Here is a 26630-nt window from a genome sequence, read left to right on the forward strand (position 1 = left end):
ACACAATGTACTAAGTAAAGGGATGCAACAGTGAATCAATATAAATATAGCTTCTACTCCTCTAGACCTTACTTAGTGAGGAGAGAGACTTTAATCATGTAATCATACATCTAATTGGCCAATTGTAACTCTGATAAGAGCTATGGAGGAGAGGCACATGATGCTCCTAGAATAAAGAGTAGGAGGATTTGACCTAGTCAGGGAGCTCAATGAAGGTATCCCTGAGGAAATGACATTTCAACTGAGATCATAAAGATGAGCAGGAGTTAATTGGAAGGGGGTGGAGGAGGCAGAGAGAATGGCATGTAAAAAGCTTGACTACTTAAGAGATTTCTCCTGTCTCTGGTCTTTCTCATGCTTCTCCTTCTACCAGTAATGCATTCAGGCAAACAACTCATCCTTCAAGATCTAGCTCAAACATCACACTTTCAACTTTTCTGTACTCGCTTTTGTTATAGCTCTTGGTACATTTTAGAATTCTCTTTTTAATCCTCTACCTCCTTTTCTATGCCGTAGGTTTCTTAAGGACAGGGAATGTGTGTCATCCATTTTTGTATCCTAGATTTCCTAGCTAAATGCCTGACTATTTGAGCACATCTTTATCAAAGACATGGTAGTTCAGTAAAGATTTGTTCATTAAAATTGTGGATGAATTGATGGATAATAGATGGATGGATGGATGAGGGGGCAAGAAGACATCACAGATAACTCAGAGAGGCCATAGTTACTGTTATCACTTGGCTAAGACCATTGTATTCCCAGAATTTAGAATAGTTCCTGCCACACAGACATTCAGTGAAGCTTTGATAAACGAACGGGTAAATGATCAGTTTGGACAGAGCTTGAGGAATAAGGCAGGAGGCTAAGGGGTCAAGAAATTCTTTATCTTAGCTATGTCTAGACATTCGGGTTTATGGCTCCTCCCTGACCCTAGCATCTGTATGCCTTCTAAGAACAATTTTCAGCCCCAAAAAAGAGACAAACTATGAGCACTGAGCTAATGAGGGAAAGAGATGAGGGGCACCCGCAAGAGCAAAGGCTGTAAGCACCACTGGCAGGACTCAGAGCCTGACAGGGGAGGGTCTCTTAGGCCCCTGTGCTGAGTCAAAGGAAGGATCGAATTCCGCTCTCAAGCCGGTTGCTCAGACCACCGACTCAGCAGAATGAGCACCCAGGTAACCCAAGCCTCCTTTTCCCAAAATGCTGGTCTGAGCCAGTGAGACAGGAGGAAGCAACAGCAACAGGGCCTTGGCCTTGGTTTTACCATTCCTGGCTGAAGTTTGGGGGGATGGGAGTTCTCAAAGCTAGTACTGAGCATCCTGAGAAGGACAGAGTCCCTAATCAACACAGAAAGACATCTGTGATCCAGCGACAACTTGTGACACACACAGGTCAAGGAATGGCTCCTAGTGGAGGAGAAAAAGTACTAGTGCAGAAGTCAGAAGACCTGGGTTCAGGCTTTGGCTCTGTGGCTATTATGACATGCAACCTGAGGCCAGCCCATCCCCTGTCTGGCCCTCATTTTCCAGTCTACACAATAAATAGATTTATACTCAGAGCCCTTCCACTACTGTTGGCATTGCATCAAATTTTAGACTTGGCCACTACTCGAGTCTTAGCTTGCCCCTGTTTAATATAAAAGGGTAGGTCTAGATCATTTAAAGAGCCTTTCTGGTTTTGACGTTCTAAGAGTTTCATCAAACACAAAGTTATCTTGGGCACAATTTGGTCCTTTCCATCTGCATTTTCCTGGGCAGGCTCTGTGGGGACCACAGAAATTTGGACATCCCAGAATTCCACCTGGATGGGATATGGGGCCTCCTTTTCACTGCCAGCTGAGAAGAACTGCAAGGGGATGGGGGTACACAGAAATGTCTGAGCTCCATGGACAGCCCTCCCTTGAGAACACAGCTGACACCCCAAGAACCCTGCCCACCCCCAAACTCCCACACCCCTCACATCCCCCACCAGCTTGTCGCTGTACACAGAACCAGATCTCTGTAATTCCAAGCTCCAGGAATTGCTCAAATGAGAAGTCAGAGAACTTAAGAGTCAGAAAGGATCTTCCATTTGCAGCTCCATGGTTGGGTCTAAGGTGTGCATATTATTTCTGTGGTGGACGAATGAATGAATGACAGGTGGGGCAGAAGGAAATGATGTGCAAATAATAGTCATCTGTAAAATGGGAATTTAAAACACAAAAACAGCCTCATGTGGCTCTTCAAAGATTAAATGCAATAAGGTTGGTAATTGTCTGGCATATTATAGATGCAAAATCAACATGGCCTCCCTCCCTCCCTCTATGTCCTTCTCCCTCCCTCCCTTACAGATCCAGTAATATGTAGAACCCAGGTACTGGAGTCGGAAAAGCCTGCTTTGGAATCCAAGTCAGTTACCCATTAACTGTATTTTTTGGATATGTTTCTTAACATCTCTGTGCTTCAGGTCCATCATCTGTAAATGGGATTGCTGATTCCTATCTGAGATGTCTGATAAACGGATATTTACAATACTTAATAAGTACAGTAAATGGTAGTTATCATTAACATAACAGTAAAAATAACATGAGAAGGGTCGTTTCAAAGGAGCCGAAGGTCTTCTCTCCCTGTTACTCACCTCACAGCCTTTGACACAGTGAATCAGAGCTGGGGGAGGGTACCACTTGAGACCAGCAGTGCAGACAACTCTCTGCAGAAAGAGGGAGAGAGAGGCCGATGGGTTTGGGGCTGGGAGGGACCCACCTCTTTGCTTGCATCACATGCAACCACCCCACCTCTTGGAGCTTCCAAGTCCTAAAGTTACCCTGGCATTTACATGGAGAATTTGCCCAGATGCTTGTAGTAACAGAAGACTTCAGATTAAAATAATATTTGTGTTCACTGTACATGTTACGATTCTATATTTCTCTGGCAGTCACACGGGCTGAGGAGATGCAGGACTGGGTGATGGAGCCATAATCAGAAAGGCCCTTCAGAAAATTTTTGGCTGATGTTTGGCTGGTTGATAATTGGGGATAAGGTGGTGGGGTGTGTGTGTGTGCATGTGCTGTATTCAACTTAGTTTTCAGAACTGTGTAACATACTGCTTTCGCAGAGTTCCACGTGACTGCTTTCCAAAAAGTTGTTTTTCAGCCCAGGGAAGACACATGGAAGTCAATGAAAGCTGTATTGAACTTACTTTTCAGAACTGTGTAACATACTGCTTTCGCAGAGTTCCACGTGACTGCTTTCAGTGTGTGTGGCTACAGTGGGAGGATGGGAGAAAGGTGTGGCACAGTGTATCAGAATCATTGTGCGAATGCACTAAAAAGGCAGATTGCTTGGCCCTGCTTCCGAACTATTGATTCTGAATCTCTGAGATCAGCGCCTGGCACCCTATATTTTATTTATATATATTTTTATATATATACCCTATATATTTATTTATATCAGCCTTGCAGATGATTCTGATACACACTACAGTTTGAGAGCAAGTGAACTGGAGGATGTATGAATTAACCTCGATTTTGGAACCCTGAAGAGACAGAGAACCCTTATTACCGTCACCTGCTGCCATGCCATATGGAGCGGCTCACAATTCCCTGAGGTTGTCACACACCTTTTTAGCTCGATGACTTTGTTCTTGTTCCTTTTCATAGACTGCCCTTCCCCACCTTGTCACCTGGAGAAAGCTTTGTTATCTATTAAATTTCTGCTCAAGACTTCCATCTTCTACAGTGCTTTCCTCAACCCGCTGAGAGTTATAGGTATGCATATATGTTCTTATATGTAATCTTTTTAAATAATAATTATGATTATAATGATAGTGACAACTAAAATGCATTGAGTGTATTTGTGGTACTAATTACTTTGTGCATTATCTCGTTTATTTCTCACCGCCTGGCTGGGAGGTGAGCATTAGTCTTGTGTCATAAGGAGAACAAATTTTCCCCAAACTCCATAACTGTTAGGTGGAGAAACCAGGATTTGAAACCAAGCAATTATTCCAGGAATGATTTAAGACATGAAGTCCAACATGATGACATTTTTTAAAGTAGGTGAAAGAAGAAAGTTAAAACTAGGAAGATAAAATAACATCAGGAATGGGGGCTACAATACAAATAAATCCGAGAAGCTCCCATTTCTATTCTGCTGAAGACACCTTGCTTTTCATGCCAGATTACAATTATTTCTTTAAAATTAAAAAAAATAAAGTATAAATAAAATAAAATAAATAACCAGGATGCAAATGCCTAGATTTGAAATGATAGAGAACTCTGTCAGAGACCAGTCATGAATCTATATCATATCAGGGCATGGGCTCCTGGCTGAGTGCCAGTTGATTAATTTTAATTAAGAAATGAACAGTCACATGGGCCAGAATGGATGTGGAAAACCCATACGACCAGCTCATTCTCTTCCTGAAGGCAGACCTATATGGGAGCCAAACTGTAGTGAGGTTTCTTGGTAAGTGTGGGGCAAAGGGAATCACCAGAGTCCAGGGCTGACAGATTGGACTTAATATTCACTCAGAACCATTCCACCTCTGACCTTTAGACTATCTGCAGAGTTTTTCACAGAACTGTCTCCTTTTCAAGGAATTAATTCTGTTTCTTTCTTGTGTATATGTTGCATAGATTTCTTATTTAAAATGTGCAGGGTGGTTGCCTTGCAGACTGGAATGCAGTAGATTTAGCACTGGGGTCAAAATTTGACTCAACCAGATTAGTTATGTGAATTGACTTTTATGTGACAGGACTTTTAATTCTTGTCTTGGTGGACAGGAAGAATTAGACAGTCTTTTCCTTCTGGCTGCAGTCTTCATTGTCAACACCACCAGCAAAGCCATCAACACCGGCACCATCATCATCACCAACATCATCATCATCACCAACATCATTGTCATCCACTACATCACCAGCACCACCACCAGCACCTCCACTAGCATCACCATCGTCCTCATCTTAGCACCACCACCACCGCTATCATCATCACCCTCACCATCATCAACACAAAATCCTTTACTGAGTAAATATGATGCTCTAAGCCCTGTGCTCAGAGCCTTCATCTCACTTAATTCTTAAAATAACCATGAGATAAGTACTATTTTTGACTCTGGTTTAGATAAGAGGAAACTGAGGCCCAGAGAACTTAAAGAACCTGCCCCAAATCACAAACATAGGCAATGAGAGAGTCAGAAATTAAACCCACATCTGTCTGATTTCAAGATCTATGTTTTGGAACACTGCACTTCCCTGCAAATTCCCCTAGCACCTGTAGCTGTACATGTCAAATAGCTGACTCTTTTGACAGATAGAAAGACCAAGGTTCAGAAAGGTCTTTAGACAAATGTAGGATGGGACAAACAAGTCAGTTAATTTTAAACGGAAGTGTCTAAAAGATGAAGCCCAGAGAAGGCAGGCCCTATGTTGAGCTGAGGATATGTGTGAAGGCATCTTAGGAGAGCCTCTACCTGAGGCCCAGACCTGGGTACCTCCTGGAAGTTTTCTACGATGAGCTCTCGTTTTTAATCTTTCCATGATTTATAGGACCTGACAAGAGCGAATCATCTTTTAATTTATGTTTGCCTCTTGGTATCAGTCTCTGAGCTCCTGGCTTTCTTCTGGGTGAGTTTTTTTTAAAAGCCCAAGTATTTTTCACCCTGTAGATACTGTATTTGAATAATACCTGCCATTTGAAGATGCATAACAGATGTTTATTGAATGAGTAAGTGAATGATTGAACAAATGATCAAATGAGTGAATGTACGAGTATGTCCACGATGAACGAGAGATCACTGGATTCTAGTTTCATAACTTCATCTCTGGGCTACCCATCCAGGGTGCTTAGTGACTCCATTTATATATCTGATAGATTGGACTTAATATTCACTCAGAACCATTCCACCTCTGACCTTTAGACTATCTGCAGAGTTTTTCACAGCACTGTCTCCTTTTCAAGGAATGAATTCTGTTTCTTTCTTGTGTATATGTTGCATAGATTTCTTATTTAAAATGTGCAGGGCTGTTGCCTTGCAGACTGGAATGCAGCAGAATTACCACTGGGGTCAAAATCTGACTCGACCAGATTAGTTATGTGAATTGGGCAAGTGACAACCTCACAGAGCCTCAGTTTCCATGTCTATAAAATGGTGATAATATTTACCTCATTGGGGTGTGGTAGAGACACAAGGAGGCATCATATATGGAATTTCCTAATAAACAGTGGCTGGCTATATGACATAGATATTCAATAAATGATAATTCCCCTTTCCTTTCCTTCCCTTTCTTCCTCCCCTCCTTCTTTCCATCCTTTTGCCAGTAGCCATTATATAACCCGATCCCAGCTACCTAGAGAAACGGTAAGCCTCTGAGGATGGGAGTCACATTTTCCGAGTGAAACTCTCCCTAAATCCCTGAACATGTGTGGTGCGAGGCAAATTGGAAATACTCTTAGGAGCTGACGGAAGAGAGGCTGCCACCCATGAATTCTAGATTTCCAGGTCTAGAAGACTCTATCTCATCCAAAGGTTGCAAGCCAGTAGCTTCCAGGCTGTACGACTCAAAGAAATGTTTGGTTTGGTCCACACAAGCACTACACAAAGTCAAAATTAGTTGCCAGTGTTAAAACAAAATGAGAGATTTGATATTTTTAAAAAACCAGTTTTCTTGTACTCAAGAAAAATATTGAAAATCTGGTCACACTTAAGACCCCCATTTCTGCATTGCCGCACTGGATGGAGCTGTTCCTTTTAGAAGCAGCATGTGCCCCCTACAGTTCACCACAGTCTCCCCCATTCCCTTTAGTCTCTCCAGCATGAGCCTGAGGGCCCTTACCTCTATCATTGGGTTTGCATTCTTTCATTTTTTCGATTAGAGGAATATTTCTATGTATCCTTACCTCTTTAAAAGTGCATGGGTGGGCAGGGTGGCTGAGAAGGGGAAGAATTAAAAAAAAAAAGTATTTTTCTTTATGAAAATGAAAAATATGCTTACAAAAGAACCTCATCGGAGATACATTATATGATTCCCTGTTATGTGAACTTCAACAAAAACAAGCAAAACCAACCTATAGCGGTTATCTTGGAGGCAGAGGTATTATCTGGCATGAGGAGGAGTTGCTCTCTGGGAAGTTAGAAAGATCCAGAACCTGATCTGGTTAGTAGTTTTTAAGTGCACACAAACATAAAACTTCAGCCTTATGCTTAGGATTAATGTATCTGTTATAGCTCAGTAAAGGAAAAAAAAACTTCAACTGTGTTTTTAAAGTTTTAGTTCTTAACTTGGGTAGTATGTGCATGGGTGTTGTTACATTTTTCTTTCAGTCGTCCTGTTGGTCTGAAATATTTATAGTAAATTTTACTGTTACTACTACTACCACTAATAATAATATTCCTAGGTGATTAATTTACAAAATATAATGCGTGGCTTGCTTCACCCATTTGTGCCATCTGCCTGTTTTCTGTGTGTGCGTGTGTTTTGTTTTTTTGTTTTTGTTTTTTTTGTTTTTGTTTTTTGAGTTTGTGACTCTTGCTCTAAGCCTATCTCTCATTTCACGGATGGGGAAGCTGTGGCCTAGAGAAGTGACAGGTTCCTAAGGACACATGGCAAGAAGGTTCCAGAGCTCTTGAACTAGAACTTGGTACCTAACTCAGCAACCATAAATGTTTAGTGGGCATCTCCTGTGCACTAGGCACTGAGAGAAGTTATAGACTTACCATGGTAGATAAGATGACCATGGACCTGCTTTCACAAAACTGTCTGTTCTGGTGTACTAGTTAGGACACCTGATCTCAGTGCTGATAATCCACCCATCTAAATAGTCATCATTCTCTTCATACATGTCAAGATATGCAGAATGCTTAAACAAGTCCGGCATGCGATACATGCCAGTGATGGGCTGTGCACCTCTCTTTTCAACTCCTTGTTCAGTGACGACAAGTTGGAAAGCTTGAGATCTGCCGTGGTGGGTTTATTTATACCACAGAAATTGGCAAATGCTACAAATGAGAGGTTTTTTTTCCCCCAGAGAGCTGGTTGGTAAACATTTACAGGCACACCACTCAGAAGTGCTCTGTAAATGTTTTGCCTTTAATATTATTATTCCTCATTCATGGGTAGCTGGCATCAGACTGATCTGGGTCCCTCTTAACTCCTCTTAGGCAAGTGGCTTCCATCTCTGAGATTGTTTCCTCCACTGGAATAATGGAGACTAACACCCACCTTGCAAGGCTGTTGTGTGTGTGCCTGGGAAGGTGTGCAGTGGACCTGGGTGGAAAGTGCCTGACCTAGCGCTGCAGACCCAGCGGTGTCCATTACGTCTCACCTTTGGGATGGTCGAGGCAGGAGTTGGAGCACAGCCTCAACCCCAACCATCTCCCTTGCACCAGTGCTGGGAGGCAAACCCTCCGAAAGCAGGAGAGCCATCCAGGGCCAGCTTTGGCCTGCAAATGCCTGCCCCGGCAGATCTCTTTGTGCAGCTCTCACTGCACCTGGGGCAAGGGTGCAGCAGAGGCCTGCTTTTCTGCCTTATTCCTGGAAATCATCAATCTCTGCCCTTCGCCCTCCTCCCTTTTCCTACTACAGTTTTTTCCTCCTGGATAATGAGGCCTCGGGAGACTGGTGGAGGTCTGAACCTCGTTATGGCTCTCTCCGTAGACCCGCATCAATAAAGGCGGGCAGCCCGGGGAGCTGGGAGGGGGCTGGGGCGGGCAGGCAGCGGGTGGTCAGTGGGGGAGGAGGGAAGGCAGGGGGTGGCTTGCAGGCTTTCAAATCCCTGGATTTATTTCATAGTGAATTATAACTGAACTCTTTAGTGCCAAGGACTCACAGAAGGAAGGGTGGGATTGACCCATGGGGCAGAGAGAAGGCCTGGCGTGGGAGCTGGGCTTGGAGAACCTGGTCCATGTCCCAAGCAAAGGAGGCTGTGGGGGCTGGGGTGCGTGGGAAGGCTCCTGTGTCTGTTCTCCTGGGTATGAGTGTAACCCACCTGCGTTGGGATGTGGGGTGTAGGCTGGTGAAAAGGGAGGTGAGGCAGTGCTTGGAAGGAGCACCCGACCCCAAGTCCAGGCTACTAGCTACAGCTCTGCCTCCTGTGTGGCCCTGGACCTGTCACCTCTCTCGGCAGTCCTTGGTTTCCCTATCTGTGCAATGGAGGGCTTGAGCTTGATGATCCCAGCTTCCAGGGATTTGGACATGCTAGCTCTGTGCATGCACAGGACATCAGTGTACACCGGGGAATTCGGTGGGAAACTTGGCGGAAATTCTGGGTTACGAACTGGGGAAAGGCACTTGGAAGAGGAGCAAACAGATAAAGAGCCTGCGGGAAGGGGTACAGGGGTATCTCACGGATATATGAGAGAGCCAGAGGCAGAGAGAAAAAGAGTGAGAGAAAGAGACAAAGATAATGGAGACAGAAGGGGAAAGAATATTGGAAGGAGGGAGTGAAGGAGAACAAAGTATAAGGGATATCAGGAGAGGGAGAGAGAAACAAAAGGAAGGGAAAAGGAAATAAAGCTGGAGAGGCCAAGATGGAGTCAAGAAAAGAGACTGCGACAGAAGCGGAGAAAGAGGGAGGAGAAGGTAGGGGGAAAGAATCCTGGGGTGCTCAGGGGAGGGTAGGGGCCTGGCCAGGTCCAGCGCCAGGACCATATGCCCAGAGTGCTGAGACAGCCCTCAAATCCGTGCCCTCAGCTCATCTGAGAAACAGTACACCCCGTATTGGGTTCTGCCCTGGCTCTCCAGAGCACAGTCTGCAGCAGGTGGGCAGAGGGCAGCTCCCTGGGTCTGCGAGGCCTCCCAGCACCCCCGGCAGAAAGGCTGGTGCACAGAGACGAAGCTGAACCTCGCCCTGCCACGCCCTCCTGTGCATTCTCCAGGATGAGGAGCCAGCGCCCAGACCTGGCTCCTGAGGCTGGGGATGCATCCTGCCCTGGAGGACATGAGCAGGGTCCTGCATCAGCTCCGGGGTCCCCAGTTGCGTGACACAGGAAAAGTGGGGTGACCAACCCCAAAGTCAAATAGGCAATGATGCTGGCTGCCTGGAGAAGGGGGCCTCCATGTTCAGCTGGTAGGGGATACAACCAGCCAAGCAAGGGGGATGAGCCCAGCACCGGATCAGGCTTGTGTTCAAGTCTTCACCCTGGACCCATTGCTTCACTTCTGAGATCTCAGTGTCCATATCTAGAAAATGCAGACCACGCCCCCCCCCCATACAACTGTCTGAGGTTTAAATGTGCTGCTGTGTATTAAATAAAGGTATACGATGCAGGTGCGCCATAAACAGGCGTTACTCGTTCCCTAGTCACATGTCAGTCGCTTTCCACAAAACAAGTAAAGCAACAAGAAATGCAAGTGGCATAGCCCCAGCCTTCTACGAGCTTATGCTAGAGAAGCAAAATAGCAATGTCCTTATGAGGATGGCCTTGACCGACTCACAGATCTGGGTTTGGGACCTGGCTCTGCTGCTCCCTGCCAACGTGCCCTTGGTAGCTCAGTTTCCTCATCCAAAAATTCAGGGCACACTGGTACCTCTTATTTCCAGGCTGCTATAAGGATTCAGTGGGATAATAAATAAAAGGCCTTTAGCACAGAGAAAGTATTAACTACTTAAGGACTGGAGAAAAGACTGTGAATGAGTCCCCACCCCCACAGGGCAGATGTAACAATGAAACGAGAGATAATGTATGCAAAGGGACTACAGTGGGACCGGGACATGGGAAGTGCTCGGCCCTGTCATTTCCCTCCCTCTTGGCCGGCAGGTGGGTGTGGGCAGCCCTGTCACTCACCTCCACCCGAGTGGGGTTCAGCCAGTGGGGGATGTCCCGCACGGTCACATTCAGGGGCAGGATGATGGACTCGCTGTTGTGGTCCAGGCACGAAGTTGCGCACTCAGACCCTGAGAGGAAAACACACCCAAGGCAGCTGGTCAGCCCACATGTCTCCTGATGCCCACGTGCCACCTTTCCCCCGAGTGGGCCCTGCCACTCCCTGCTCCGGCAGATTTGGCCACCCCACCCTTAAGGGCAGTGGGAAGACATCTGCTCCCCTGGCGGAGCCATCTCCAGTCTCCCTGCCGCTCTTCTCGTCTCCAATCCAGCTGGCACCCACCGCCACGCTCATCGGCCCCGAGCCCAGTTTGGTGACACTCTTCCTCCGCTCAAAAGCCTTTCCAGGGCTCCCCACGTCCAGGACAAAGCCCAAGCCCTCCAGGCCTCGCAGGGTCTGGCCTGACTCCGTCTCCCACTAACCACCTTCACATAGTGGATGGTCCAACAGACTGAACTACACTTGGTTTTCCTGCCAAATCTCACACTTTGTTGCCTCTGTGCTTCTGTTCTCGTTCTCCCTTCTTCCAAAACTTCCTCCTCAGCTGCCCTCCCATGGCCAAATCCTATCGGTTGTTTAAGGCCCACTTCAACTCATCCGAGATGCCTTCCCTGATTTCAGCAGCTGAGAACACTCAGCCTTCAGAATGCTACTACTGTTGATTTCTGTTTCTTTTTGAACTGAAGAGGCTCAACCCAGTGTTGACATTAACCCTGGTGCCTCCTCTCCACCATCCCTTGGAGGGCAGAGATGGCAACTGATTCATCTCTGAGTCCGGCCCAGCGCCTGACACCTGCCAAGAGCTCAGGAGCATCGCATGGACTGAGGGATGAAGAGCACATGGATGCAACAGCAGCTTCTTCATCCACATGCTTTCTCCTTCCACAGCTTTCATTCATGGCTTCCCTATGTCTTGAAGAACCTTCCCACTCTTCTCCAGCTGGTGCATTACTGATGATCTTTCAGGTCTTATTCCAAGTGTCACTTCTTCAGAAAGACCCTGTGGCTTTCTGACAGGCCAAACCCCCTCCCAGACACTCTATCCCCCACCCAGAACTATATCCATAGTTCTCTTCTCTGCTGGACTGTAAACTTCACGAGGCCAACACCATCTATGCCCCATTCTATGCCCAGAGCCTAGCACTGTGCCTGGCAGATGGAAGGCACACGATAATCTTTTGTGAAATGAATGCAAGAAACAACAAGGGAATGAGCACATAAAAGAATGAGGAAATGAATAAGAGAATGAATGGATGGATGAATGAATAAATACATCAATGAATGGATGGATGGATGAATGCAATGAGTGAATGATAAATAGGCATTCAGGTATTTTATGAAGGAGAAAGTGAGTTTATAAATGGATGAGTGAATTTAACTGAATAATGGATAAATGAATGAAAAAATGAAGCAGGCAGTGAGTCACTGAAGGGGTGGGTGACTAACAGGGATGGGGTTAGTACGTAGAAGCCCTCAGTCCAGGGATTTCTGGGTGAAGAAGTTGACTTTCAGGCTATAGGTTGGCAAGTTGACTGTGATTTGGCTCATTCATTCTCCACCTGGACTTCACACATTCTGAGGTCTCCTGAAAATCAAGCCTCACCCAGGGATGTCCCCAGGACTCCAGAGAGGTGTTCATTCATGTGGGCAAAGAACTGACCTGTCAGAATCCAACCGGGGCCCTCAGGAGGTCTCTAGTCACCCCCCTGCCCTTGTGCCAAAACACCATTGAACACTAAATGGCCTACTAGGAGAGAGTCAACTCTTTTCTTTTAAATATCCTAACATATTAGTTATTCCAAATACACACACATGTAAGTATAAAGTGTGAACAGTTAGACAGTAGATGATTGAAAGATAGATAATAGGTAGATGATAGATGGATGCATAGATGATTGATAGATTATAGATAGATAAAGATAGATAGATAATCTAACCAGTGCCCTTCCTATTGTCATCTCATAATCCTCTTCAGTCTAAGAGACTCATAAGGTCTGTCTAAAGCCCAGAAGGAGGAAGATTCTCAGCCTTGCCAGGTGACTTTCAAATATCACCTCATTATGCTACAAATTCAGCCCCATGAGTTGAGTATCATCACAGCCATTTCACAGATGAGGAAACCAAACTCGGTTTACACCGCTGGTGTGTGGTTTAAAACCCACGCCTCTCTGACTTCCAAGCCCAGCTATCTGTGTGGTGTAGCCCTACAGAGAGAAGAAAACCGAAGGCAGCTGCGGAAGGTGAGAGAGAAAGGTGAAGGTACAGAGGATGGAAAACAAATGGGGGAAAACAAAAAGGCAGAAAAGCCAAGTGATGAGATATGGGAGGAAAAAAAATCCCTAAGCAGCGAAAGAAACTCAGTAGTTCTTGTTGTCTTATGAGATCAGAGCTGGGGCGGGGGGATTAGGGGGCAAAGAAAACTCCCAGGATGAGAACCCCCAAGATGAGACAGGGCTGTGATAGCAAAATTCTTTGGAGAAAAAGATGCAACCTCTGAGAAATAGACAAAGGCTATCTTATCTCAAGAGGAGAAAAAAAGATAGAAATACTGTCAAACGGGAGGCAACCGCTGTTGAATGCAGCCATCCTGGCTTAATTTCCCTCTGTCCGTGTCTCCCGCCACTTCTCTCCCCTCCCCCAGGCCCCCGCTCCAGGCCCCGCTGCTGTGTTGTGATACAGGAGCCCTAATTGGCATCATTACTGAGCGGTGACCTCACCAGCCCCCGCCTGGCCTTCCCAGGAGGAGCGGGGATGCTGGCAGAGGCGGTGGCAGCCGCAGCAACTTTCTGAGCGATCAGAACCATTGCAGAAGCTCCCCAGCCTGCTGTCTGGGAGGGACCCAGAGAGATTTGCTCCGGGTGGCTCCAGCATGTGCCCTCTGGTCACCAAGCCCAGCACATGCCCGGCCCCAGCTCACAGGGCGTCAGGACAGATCCCCCTCCACGGGGAAGTGCACCCCACATAGGGAGGGCTCAGCCTGGGAGGATCTGAGGGGCATTTGGAGGTGAAGAGGGAGAGAGAGTAGGAGAGCAGGGAGGGGATCTTCCTTCTTGCGGTGTCCCTCACTGTCTCTATGTCACTTGGGCCCTCTCTGCTCACCCCCAGTCTGTCCCCATCCACCCACCCTGGATTACCATATTCATAAAATGGGAAGCTGGGCTGAGGTAGAAATATGGGGAGCAGGGGAGGGGATGGAGATTCAGATTCCAATGTCCTTCAGACTTCTTTCTCTCGCTGCTTTGTCCCTGAAAAAGTTCAGTGGGCAAAGAAATGCCACAATCTCTCTCTTTCTCTCTCTAGACTGTTCTGAGGTGGTGGCATTATGGCTCATTTTTGTGTGGTTGTGAGGGGTGAATGTGATCCCTGGGAATATTTGTGTGTGAGCTACATTTGCCTTTTGTACACCTTTCTGGGTGTTGGATACGTTTCAGGGCATATGATGTGTTTCTCACAACATATGTGTGCTTATGTGTTGCACTGTGTGGATGTCTGTGTTTCCTGTGTATGTACGTGTTTGTGTGGGTGCTATATGTGCATGGTATTTGGTTGATCCGTTCATGCTAGGCATGCACTTACTGTATGATACATGTGTTTGAGTCTCCATTTGGTTACAAAGTATTTGTGTTTGTGAAATAAATGTGTTTATGCTTTGTGAATATATTTGCATGTGTCAGTGGATGTAGATGTGCAGGAAGTCTGTTTCTACAGGCTTTTTTTTCCCTCTCTTTTTCTCTAGGCTCTTTATAAAGGTCACTTAATCAGAACTTTTCTCCCAGAACTGCCCAATGCCTGGCAAATATTCCCTTGCATATCCTGATTGTGTTAATGAAGAGACCTCATCACAGACATATGTGCCCAGGGCCACTCGCATCCATCAGGAATAATGGAGAGGAGAAAGCTTTGGGATGGAGCAGCCAGCGAGGCTCCCTATTGCTGTATCTTTTGCCCCAACCTTCTAGAATACCTGTATTATTGACAGGACCTACAAGATCCCATTTCTCTGCAACACTCCTGGTGGAAGGTAATTTGGAATGGTGGCTCTGTAAGTTATTAGAGTACTTTCTGAATCATCTGAGAAAGCAACCACACACTTCGGGGTTTTCTAATCCATGCAAGCACAACACTCTAGATTAAATGCAGGAGTGCTGATTCCTACTCTAGTTAAGGTGAGCACCTTCTGCTTTCTGAGGCTACATGTTTCCATCTTCAAAAGCAGGTAGTCGGGCCTGTTGGTGGGAGGCCCCACACATTTCCACTCTCCCACCATGGGCCTCGCTCTGGACATGCAGTGATAACTAGAGGTCGACCAGAAGGTTTGCTGGGTGAAGAACATGTTGACTCCGTGGAACTGGGAGTGAGTGTATGCACAGATAACCTTCTGCTCCAGACATCCTTAGTGATTATTCCATAAATCACACTGGCCATGAGAAAGGATATTCAATTCCCTGAGTTCTTCATCATGGTCAATTAGGGAATCAGCCCAAGAGGTCAGTATTGCTGCCCTTAAATGAGGTCAGACTCGATGCACTCCCAGTTCCCTGGAAGGCCATGGAGCCTATGATTAATGCATGTGTCCAGCTGCCTGATTTCACCCAGGCAAATCCCTGGCATCATATCCTCAGTTGTCTCCCTTCACTGTGAGCATTCTGTGAGCTGGCCTATCACCACACAAAGAGGATTTTGAACAATGCTGTGGATCCTTATTTGGGAGGCAGCTGAGATGCCATGGAGAGAACTCAGGATCTGGAATAGGAAAGGTCTTATGATTTGGGAGCATGTTACATTGCCTTTTAGGTCTTAATTTCCTCATCTGTGAAAGATAATTGAGAAAGTAAGAAAATGCCTTTAAAGGACCTGATGCAGGGCCTGACCAACAGTAGGTACTCATGAATGTTTACCATTGTGCAAATATTAAGATAAATAATAAAGGTAGCCACACTGGACCTCTACCGCTTCCTAAATTTGATGGGCTCTTTCATATCTCCTTCCCTTTGGGCACATGGTCCCTTCTGCCCAGAATGTCATTTCTTTCCCACAAAGTTCCTTTCAAATCCTTTTGTAAGAGTCCCTTCTTCCAGGAGCTTTCTGTGCCCCCCTAGGGACCAGTCATCTTTTCTGTACTCTTGTGCAACCGAGCACACTCACCAGCCATTACATGGCCCATATCAATGTCTCTGACTTTCCCAGTAGACAGGGAGCTCTGGGAAGACAGGACATGGTGTCATTCATCTTGGTTTCCTGGGGCCTAGCCCAGGGCCTCATACATCAGAGGTGCCCAATCACCCACCCAGACACTGGCCCCAAGTTACTGGAAGGACTTGCCCCCTCCCACTGCTTACCCTCATGTACCCCTCATACCTATGGTATAGCCGTTGGGGCACAGCAGTTTGAGGTTGCTGTTGAGCTGGCTTGGGGCAGAGCACTGGCCTTGCATCTCCTTGCAGACATGGAAGGAGCCACTCCAGGTGCCATCTTTTCGACAGTGGATGATGTTGTTCCCACGTCCCTGAACAGCACAGAGAAAGGGTCAACACTAAGAGAGAGCCCTGCAGCCCCAACAAGATAGGCCTCTCAGAATAAAAGGGGAAGCAATTTCTCATCTTCCCAGAGCTCTGAAAAGTGTTCCAAAACAATTTCTTAGCTATAGTCAAAACCCAATCACCCTGGAAGAGAGAGGTATTTTTAGTATCTCCATTTTATGGATGGGGAAACTGAGGGCTCAGTACAGGAACAGACTTGCTCAAGGTTTCCCAGAGAGCCAGTGGGACCTGAACCCAGGTTTCCTAACTCCTAATGTAGTGGTCTTTCAGAGATTTGAATCAAAGCAGTGGTAGTTTTGATTTTTTTTTTAAGTGAGAAGGAGGGGGCTCATCTGCTCCCCAACTTGTGCAGTGGGTGACAGCACAGGCCCTAGAGCTGTTCATGATGAGGTAAGTACATACCGAAGCCTGTTCCCCCTCAACCAATAAGAATGCACCCCATATCGTGGCTCTGCCAAGTTTTTTCTTTCAGGGCATTCCCTTCCTTGTCCTTCCATTCCTCCCCTTCCCTTTTCTGCTTCCCCTTCCCATCTGTCCCCCTCTCTCCACTCCATTCCATTCCATTTAATTCAAACAATAATGGCACCAAAAGGGTAGTGTGGGAATACCTCTCCATCAGGGCCCACCAATTCTTTCAAAGAGGCAAAATACAGTTTCTCAATCTTATGCAAAACGTTGGGCAAATGCAACTTAAAGACATGTCCTCATCTCTAAACCTTCCCTTCCAACCTTCAAGAACTTCTTTTGTAGAAATTTTAGAACTGCCACAAGGAACATTTTTAGTGTCCACTCAGAGCCCAGCTCTGTGGGGGTACACAAATAAAGAGAGCCAGTATCTGTCAGGGTGAGCTGGTGGGAAAGACAATCGTGAGAAGTCAGCCGTAATTAATCAGGGAGACTGTTTCCTTAGTGATGCAAGGCAAGTGTGTCCCCAGTGCTGTGAGTCCATGGCGCCAAGTAATGGCTTATGAGGGGATAACCAGGGAAGGTCTCTAAGAAGAGGTGAGATATGGAAAAGAGTTTTCAAGGATGAATAGAACAACAAGCAGAAAGGGGACACAAGGATATTCCTGGAAGAAGGAATGGCATGGGTCAATGCAAGAAAGATTAGTGAGCAGCAGAGCTTGGGGTGCTTCTGGTTCCGGGCCTCCAGGGGAGGAGTGGGACTAAGTGGGAGGAAGATGAACTGGTAAGGTGGAGCTGATCGGCCTTAAATGCCAGCCTAAGGAGTTGGGACACCACATGACAGGAAATGGGGAACCATGATGGTTTCATAGTAAAGGTCTCATCTTTGGAAAGATCTGAGGACAAGCTGTTTATTCTCTCCCTCTTGGGCTTATAAGAGAAACTAAGTGAGGCCAAAGGAACTGACCATGTGCCCCGAGTGTAAAAATCTCTTTCCTTGTTCCCTATGATCTTTAGCTTTCTTTCCAAACTCCTTGCCTGGCCTCCAGAACCCTCACGGCCTTGACTCTGCTTTGTTCTCCAGCTCATTGTCCCCCACAGCACCGCCACCAACCTTGAACTTGGGTTTGAACTACCTGCACCATATGCTGTGTTCACCGTTGTGCTTTTGAATTCGTTGCTCCTTCTGTCTGCTATTTTCCCTACCATCCCTGTCCACCAGGCTGCACATTAACTGGCAGGAACCATCCTGTCCTAAAGCCGGCCCAATTCTACATGGCATACTCCCTTGATGTCTCTGACACAATATTGCCCTTGTTTACCATCTGTTTCCTAACTAGATGATGAGTTTCCTCAAGGAAGGCTCCCTATTCATCCCCGTGTCCCGAGAGCTCTCACAGCACCTAACAGGTCCTGGACACTCGGTCCATTTACCCACTCGCTCCATAGATATTTTTGTTCACTGAAGAACTGTTTGTTTAACAAAAGATGGGATGAAATAAATGGAGAGCAAAGGTATTTTTTTAAATAAACAAGAAAATAAATGAATGCATGAAGAAATAAATGGATAAAAGAGCAAATGAAGAAAGGGATGTGCAAGGGGATTAATGAATGCATGCTTAAGGAAGTCAACAAGAGGGCTTTAAAAGGGCTCATGCAGGCTGAAGCACCTCTGTCTGAGAAAACAGCTGCAAGGAAGCAGGAATCAAAGGAGAAAGGAGGCTCCTCTCTGGGCCCCTCCTGGGCCAGCAGGAGGAGGGTCCAGTTGCAGTGGAAAAGCCTCTGGCCACAGAGAAGGGTGGCCCATCAGCGCATGCAGCTGCAGGGCGACTTGCAGAGTCCAGCCCCCAGAGGTTCCGCGTGATCTCGGGGCAAGTTTAGGCAGCTTCATGTGGCTTCAGAGAACCCCGACTCTCCCTCCCTGGAGTCCCAGGCTCCAGGCCCCATGATTCTGTTGGGCCATCAGGGGAGTAGGAAATTGACCCCAATTTCCTGGAGCCTTGGCTTGGGTCTGTGATGCATTTGGCCTCCAGCCCCTGAAGGGCTGCAGACCTCAGCACTCCCTGGGCCAGAACCGGCTGGAGAGCTCGGTTTGGAGCAGAGAATGTATTAGAATCTGCTCAGGGAATTTCAAACTGGGAAGGCCCCACTGTAGAAAGTGGGAGAGTAAAGGCACTGGTCTGGCTGCCTCCGGTCTCTCCCTCATGCCCAGCTCATCTGGCACTTTCTGCTAAAAGCATGGCACCCCTCTGCTCAGACACTTGAGCCTTCGGAATATGCCTAGGCTTCCCCTGTCTAACCCTGACTACATTTCTAGCTCTGTCTATTGCTATGCACGTATCTTTCATTCTAGGCAAATGAATCACCTTGTTTCTCCATGTACTTCTCTGGCTTCCCCTACTCCACACCCTTGCCCTTGCCATGCCCTCTGCACGGGCAGACTTCCTGGAGCCTCCGTATTCTCAAAACTTCCTTTAGGACTGGATCTTGGTGCACTCAATGCTTGCCTACCATTTGGTGTGGCCCCTCAGAGTAGATCTTTGATGGCTGCATCTAGACTGATCATAGAAGACCTGGAGCTGGCAAAGATCCAATCCGGGAAGACTAGCGAATACGCGGCAGAGAATCCACTGGGTGTGTTTGGTTCTGAACGCACAATTCTGCATGCCAAGGTGAAGTCTCTCTCAAGAGTACCACAAATCTCTCAGCAAAACATTTTGCCTCTCTGTGCCTGTGCATCTGTCTGTCAAAACTGAGCATGTTGTTCTCTAACTTCCCTATCTCTTTAGCTATACAGATCCACAAAGGGCTGGAAGGATTATTTAGTAATTATAATTACATGTTGAAGACCTATTATGTGCCATGTGTTTCCAATGCATTTCAAAACATCTTTTTAATAAAGTAGCAGAGTACAAATATGTCCCTTTTCTTTTCCAGATTTGGAAACTGTGGCTCCATTACGAAGTGAAAAAAGCAAGTTTTTAAAGGATGCTAGTATAATGGTTAAGAGCGGGGACTTCAGTCAAATTGCCTTGGCTTAAATCCCAGCTCTGCAACTTCCTAGCTGAGTGGACTTGGAGAAGTCAGCTAACTTCTCTGTTTACTTCTCCATGCCTCAAATTCCTCAACAGTTAAATGGACATGGGAGCCCACGAGTATGGAGGGAGTTAGTAAATGTGAAGAATTTAGAACTTGACACACAGCACAGGCTCTCTAAGTGTTAGCTGAGGCTCTTAACCCCTCTGCATATTGCCCCTAAAAGAACTTTGGGACCAACCCAACCAATGCCCATATTTTAGTTAACAGCAACAATTGGAGAGGTTAGGCAATCTGCCCAAGTCACAGAGGTAGCCAGGTCTCTTGACTATAAGCCTACGTGCTTTTACTACAATGGAAAGGAGAGAGGGAGCATGGTGGGAAGGAGACTTCTCCTTAGTAGAAATAAAAATAAACAAAACAATGGCAGAGAGAAATAGTGGCAGCACCAGAGCAAGACAGAACCAGGCAGGGCAGAGCAGAACAGGAGAGAAATAGTTAAGCTTTGCACTTGAGCTGTCCTGAGTAGGAATCTCAGTTCCAGCACTTCCTAGTCAAAAAACATGGGCCACCTTACATCTCTGAATCTCAATTTTGTCATCTGTAAAACGGGAATAGGAATGCCAGGTGCTATGGGGCTTAAATGAAGTGATCTTGTAAAGTATTCAGGCCAGCAACTGGTATGTAGTAAGTTCTCAGTAAATTGCAGTTGTTAATCATTTGCCTAATTCTGTTCTAGCCAATGCCCTCACACTCATTTTGCTTCCTCAAAATATATAACACTGGTGACATGAAGCCCCAAGAGTGGACAGGCAAAAAATGTGGCATGCACAGTGATGTGGTTAGGTGACCAGAGACCTGGACTAAGACCTGGTTCTGTGGTAACTAGCTGTGTGACTTGGGGTAAGTCCCTTTCCCTCTCTGGGCCTCAGTGGTCCCCTCAGTAAAATAAGTGAGTTGCAGGGGAAGTCTCTGGGATTCTGCCCCACCCTAATGCGACATGGGTCTGTGATGTTCCTGATCTTCTAGGAAGCCACGGGGTGCCTGGGCAAGCATTTGACAATCCCAGACTAGATGCTTCCTCTGTCGGCTGAGCCATGGTACCTAGGAGAGGCGTGCTGTGTTCAAGCCTTAGCCCAAAAAGGCAGGGCCTGGCTCCACACCACTTGGGGCAGAAAAACTTTCACAGCAACACCTGTGGTGCTGTGGTCCGTGCAATGCATTGGATGCATTACTGATTCCATACCCACCTTTCCTCTCTGCTCCTGCTCAGACTGAAATCCATCAGGAAATGCACCCTTGTCCTCTCCTGTGGCAGCCCCTGTGCATGCATCTCCAGCAGACTCTGCCCCCATCCCAAGGCCCACCCGCTACCTAATCACCTACAAAGCCCCCACCAAGCTTCTCACATGAAACTAGGCCCAAATTATCTCCTCAGACATCCCAGGGTCTTTGGAGCTGGATTAAACCCTGAAACCATTAGTACTTCTCTCCGGGTTGCCTGGGGGTGGGGGCATCCCTGCCCTGGAAATCCCTCCTCTCCTGGTGTGGGGGCAGGCAGAACACCACTCACTAACTCGGAATCACGGGCAAGAGTGTAGCCCTTCCTTCGTCGTCTGCAAACTGGGGAGACTGTCTCCTCTCCAAGTGATGGGTGTTGTCGAAATGGAAAAAAAAAAAAAAGTCTGCAACACCATCCTGGCACCCAGAAAACACTAAAAAAAATATATATATATATAGCTCTTAATATTAAGCCTCTCCATCTCGGTTCAGAGGGACCAGAACATTCAAAGTTCTTGAGCTTAACTGCCCAATATGGTAACCATTAGCTATGTGTGGCTATTTCCATTTAAATTTGAATCAATTAAAATTAAATAAAATGTAGCATTTAGTTTTTCAGTCACTCTAGTCATATGTTTAGTGCTCCATACCCACGTGTGACTAGTGGCCACCATGTTAGTGCAGATACAGAACATTTTCATCACTGCAGGAAGTTCTATTCAGCAGTGCTGGTCGAGAGGGACTAGAAAGCTACAGCACCGCACAGGTTTATTTGAGCAAGAGAGCAGGCTTCACTGTACCTTCTACTGGCTTCCCCACCCATCAAGCATGAGGGATGCCTTCTCTGACTTTCTGGAGCTAACACAGGAACTGCCAACCACAGGACTAGGTTTCAAGCTGTTGCCTTAGGGTCTAGGTCTAATAGGAACCCCCATAGAGCACCAGTGATTCTCACCACTGAAAATGACCTTAATGGCAGACTAGTTAATTTGTGCCTTTCTAGGGCTGCCATGTATGGTTGCCTAAGTTGTGCACTGCACAACTCTAGGGGTTACTCTTAGACATACCCTACAAATAGACTATGACGTCGGTACTATTATTTTCCCTCCCCCCATTTTATAAACAAAGAAACTGGGGCTTAAAGAGTTAAGTAACTTGCTCAAAGTCCTCCAGCTGGTAAGTGTGGAGTCAGAATTTGAACTCAGAATCTAGATCCAGCATCATATCTGCTCTCAAGGAATGAATGAAGTGGGAATTTTATGTGTTAATTTACTTCCAGCAGCAATGGGAGGGAGTGTGTGAACCCTCCCTACAATATTTCCCCTGTCCTCTCCTGCCAGAACCTGGAACTTGTTTGGGAAGCAATGAATCCCGGCTCCATACAAGCTGTTTGATTCAAGATGCTCTGGGGCGTACGTTTCGGCTGTTTACACTCAGCAAGAGGGGATCTGAGGTGAATACTAGATTTGGCTCTCGGGCCTCTGGTCTGAGGGTAGAGAAAATTCATTTTCAGTACAAACTAGAAACATCAATTGTATTAGGAGCCCATTTGGCATGTGCTGCCTCATTCTTTGAGTCGAGAAGCAATACCCTGCTCCTTTGCGTCTAGTCTCTCTGCCAGTTGCCAAACAGAACTGCTTGAGGTGTCTGATAAATTTACGTTTTCTTCTCCTTTAAATACAAACTGGCCATGAAAGTTACTTGGCAAGCCCCAGGCAGACTGGGTTTCAGTTTGATAACAGGACCACAGCCAGAATATTATTTGGCTCAGCAGTCTGGGTAACTGTTAGCAACAGTTTTATGCAAGGGAGTGAGAGGGAAGTTGATCAGCCTGCGTGAGGCCATGGCAATCTCTGGCCCTTGCTTGTTCCAGCACTGGCTTCCGCTTCCCTGGCACTCAAGGATGGGAATGACTCAGGGACACAGACGCCATGAGTGTGCACCATCAAGGATTTTCAGGTAGAGTCTATAGGATTCAATCTATCCACAGCTGGGGGGACCTGGATTCCGATTCTGACTCAGCCAGCCCTGGCTGTGTCACCTTGGGTGGCTGAGTAACCTCTCTGGGTCTTGATTTTGTAACGTGGAAAATGAGGAGACTGGCTTGGATGTTCAGTGCAGTCCTTTCTCCTGCCCTTAGTTCAGCCTCATTTCCTGAGCACCTACCAGGTGCCTGGCACTGTTCTAAGTGCTAAAGGTTCAAGGAAAATTAAAGACATGGTCAAGGATTTCACAGCTTAGTGGGGGAGAACAAAATGAAAGCAGACAATTACAATGCTGCAAATGGGGAACCCCCAGGAGGGGCACTAAGAACATTGGGAGGAAGGGGCATCAAGAAAGGGTTCCTGGAGACAGGGATGGCCAAGCGAAATCGTGAAGGATGATGAGGCCTTGGGCCACTGGAGAGGGTGAGAGGAGAACTCTTCAAGGTAGAGAATGCAGAGGAAAGATGGGAGCTCAGTCTTCCAGATCATGAACGGGGGTCTTAAATGCCACCCAAAGGAGTTTTTGTCCTAAGGGAAATGGGAGTTGCTGGCTCCTGAAGGGTTTCAGCAGGGGAACTGCCATGATCACATTTACACTCTAAACAAATTAATTTGGCTAAACCGTGGAGACTGTACTGGGGAGAGGCGAGCCCATGAAAGAGATGAGGAGGGTCTGAGTTAGGGTGGTGGCACCAGGGACAGACAGCAAGGAGGACAGCTTCAGAAGGTGTTCTGGAGGGAGCATGGACAGCAGTTAGTAATTGTTTGGATGTGAGAAGAGGAAAGGAGAGGAGTTGAGGATCAGGGTTTGGGAAACTGAGGACAGGGTCTTTATCTCATTCTCCTCAGACCATTTTGACGATGGTGTCCAGGGCAGTGCCTGGTATTTTGCAGGCACTGAAGATGAGGCCCAGGTGACTTGAACTCTGATCTCGCCTGGCTGACGATCCTTGTGCACTTGTGAAACACGGAGCTTGAGGAATTGACCCTGAATGGTTGGCTCTATCAAGGTGGATCTCCTTAACATATTAAAAGTTCCTCTAGAGCCAGCTGGCCTCTCATTTCACTTCCTCATTCACAGTTCCTTACTCGTCCTGCTGAGGGAACTGGGAGTGGGAGGCATGTGGAGGGATCAAGGAAAATCCATTCACTGTCATATTTCTCTCAGTTGCACGTGGCCTGAGACAAAATTCAAGCCCTACCAGCCCCTTCTCCTCTCCCTTTCTTCCAGAGTGTTCTCAACATTATACTTCTTGGTTAAATATGGTTCCCTTCTCTTTATGTCTGTGGAACCAATTGATGTCTAAAGACAGTAAGAGTCTTGTGATTTGAAAGACTTCAGATAATGTTGTATTTTCTGATGGTGGTAGAATATTAGAAAAACAGCCCTGGTATTCCAATCAGGGTATATAAACTTGGATCAATTTCATGCATTGAGACTTCATATCTGATTTTCTTTGTAAGAGTTTCAATGCTAATGATTTTTAAAGCTAGAAATCTTTGGACAAATATAACATGGTGTTATAGGGAGGAAAACGAGGCTCGGAGAGATTACAAGGGTAGATAATTAGTACCCAGATTCTTAACTTCTGTATTGGCGATAGTGCCATTTCATAGTTCTGGCATCTGTAGCCTCCTGGTGGAAGTGGTTCTTAAAGGACAGGATTGCATTTGGTAGGCAGAGAGGAGTGGGAACAGAGTATTGATCTCAAATTCCACAAGGCTTACCTGCGAGGCATCACCGTCTTCACAATTGATCCTGCATTCGCTGTTGAACTGGAAGCCATTGGTGCATTGGTAGAGACCATGGAATTTGGGTGGAGGTGGGTCACAAGTCACAGGAACACAAGCTACCTCCTGCCAACTGCCATCTTGGGTACACTGAGTCTTGAAGGCCCGTCTTCAAGGAAGGGATGAAAGAAGAGACACCACAGTAACCAAATGGCTAGACCTAACTCTACCAAAAATACCAAGAGTTTCCCTGGAGCCAGCTAGCTTCTCATTTCCCTTTCCCATTCATGATTACCTACGGTCCTTTTGAGTTATGGGGAGTATGTGTAGGGACTAAGGAAAATCATTCACAGAATTTCTTCAGTGGGGGCTGGCAGGAATGTTGGACTTTCTGTCAATTACATAAGGATTGAGATAAAATTTGAGCCCTGGAGCATCTTGTCCAATCCTTTTCTTCCATCTGCACATAATGATGATATTGAAGTCCACCATTTATTGAACTACTACTACGTGCCAGGCACTTTGTATACATCCTCATTTATTCTTCACAACAACCTTTTTTTTGGTAACAGTTATTATCAGTTAGTTATTCTAAAGTTGGTTTTGTTTGACCCAAACCTACCATTACTAACAATGTACTTCTAGCTTCCCATGGAACAGAATGGGAACAACAGTGGGGACGGCCTCCTGCAAAGAAACAACCCTTCCTCTCAGTCAGGGCCCAGACCCTATGAGTTTTCATTTCCTGCCCTACTTACTTCTTTGACTTCCGAGAGGAGCCGGGCACATGATATCCAGGTTTGCACTTGTACTTGCAGAAGGAGCCCACCTTGTGCTTGTTCTCTCGGCACCGGGCGGTCTGGAGGTCAGCATTGGGCACCGGAGGTGGGGCCAGGCACATGAGCTCACACAGTGCCTCTGGGAAGGACCACAGCCCATCCCCCAGGCAGGTCAGGAGGCTGTTGTTGCCTGGAGAACACAGGCGGGCAGGATTAGCGGAGGGAGGGGTGCCAACGCCCAGCCAGTGTGTGGGCAGCCTAGACTTATAGGGACTTGAAGAACCAGAGTGGGAGTGAGTTACTCCAGGTCTACAGTGAATTGAAATACAAGTGTCCTGACTCCTGCTTCTGAACCTTTTACATGGTATGGTAGCTTGGAGCTGTTATGTACCCCAGAAAAGGCCATGTTCTTTTAATCCATTCCTGTGGGTGCAGACCTATTGTGGGTGGGACCTTTTGGTAGGTTATTTCAATTGAGATGTGACCCAGTCCATTCAAGGTGGGTCTTAATCCTTTTACTGGAGCTCTTTATGAGAGGATAAAAGACAGAAAAAGCCCAGAAGGATATAGAGAAAAAGCCCCCAGAGTTGCTGAGAGAGGAAGGCACTGAAACCAGAAGCTGAAAGCAACAAAACCCAGGAGAGAAGGACCAGCAGATGCCAGCCATGTGCTTTCCCTTATGACAGAGGTGTCCCAGTTGTCAGCAGCCTTTCTTCAGAGAATGTATCAACCTGTTGATGCCTTAATTTGGACATTTTCATGGCCTTGGAACTAGCTAATAAATCCCCATTGTAAAAGCCAACCCATTTCTGGTATATGGCATTCTAGCAGCTTTAGAAAACCAAAACACATGACAATAGAAGAGAGGCCTTTAATCCATCGGCCTTGCTTTTCCGGTGGGGCATCTGAGCCAAGAGATGAAGGTGTCTGTCTTCTAATAGTTGACGTAGTAAGTTCCCATCAGGATTTACTCCAAGCTCTGATGTCAGTGCTGTGTCGCCCCCAGCCGCTCATTCACCCTTTGGGTCCCTGCACCCTGTATCTGCCCTGGCATCCCCTGACGCCTGGG

At 46.6% G+C, this 26630-nt stretch overlaps 1 protein-coding gene across 1 annotated transcript in view; it reads right to left on the reverse strand.

Annotated features, from left to right (window-relative positions):
- The window catches only part of PAPPA (pappalysin 1), a 244209-nt gene that overhangs the window by 21138 nt on the left and 196441 nt on the right, over positions 1-26630 (reverse strand). The window contains exons 16-20 of the mRNA XM_037798016.1: positions 25541-25751; positions 24780-24951; positions 16163-16310; positions 10765-10874; positions 2617-2688 (exon numbers count right to left, since the gene is read on the reverse strand). Of these exons, the coding sequence (XP_037653944.1) occupies positions 2617-2688; positions 10765-10874; positions 16163-16310; positions 24780-24951; positions 25541-25751 (713 nt within the window). The remainder of the gene's footprint in view (positions 1-2616; positions 2689-10764; positions 10875-16162; positions 16311-24779; positions 24952-25540; positions 25752-26630) is intronic.

The sequence above is a fragment of the Choloepus didactylus genome, chromosome 10 (assembly GCF_015220235.1).
Source record: "Choloepus didactylus isolate mChoDid1 chromosome 10, mChoDid1.pri, whole genome shotgun sequence".
Taxonomy (NCBI): Eukaryota; Metazoa; Chordata; class Mammalia; order Pilosa; family Megalonychidae; genus Choloepus; species Choloepus didactylus.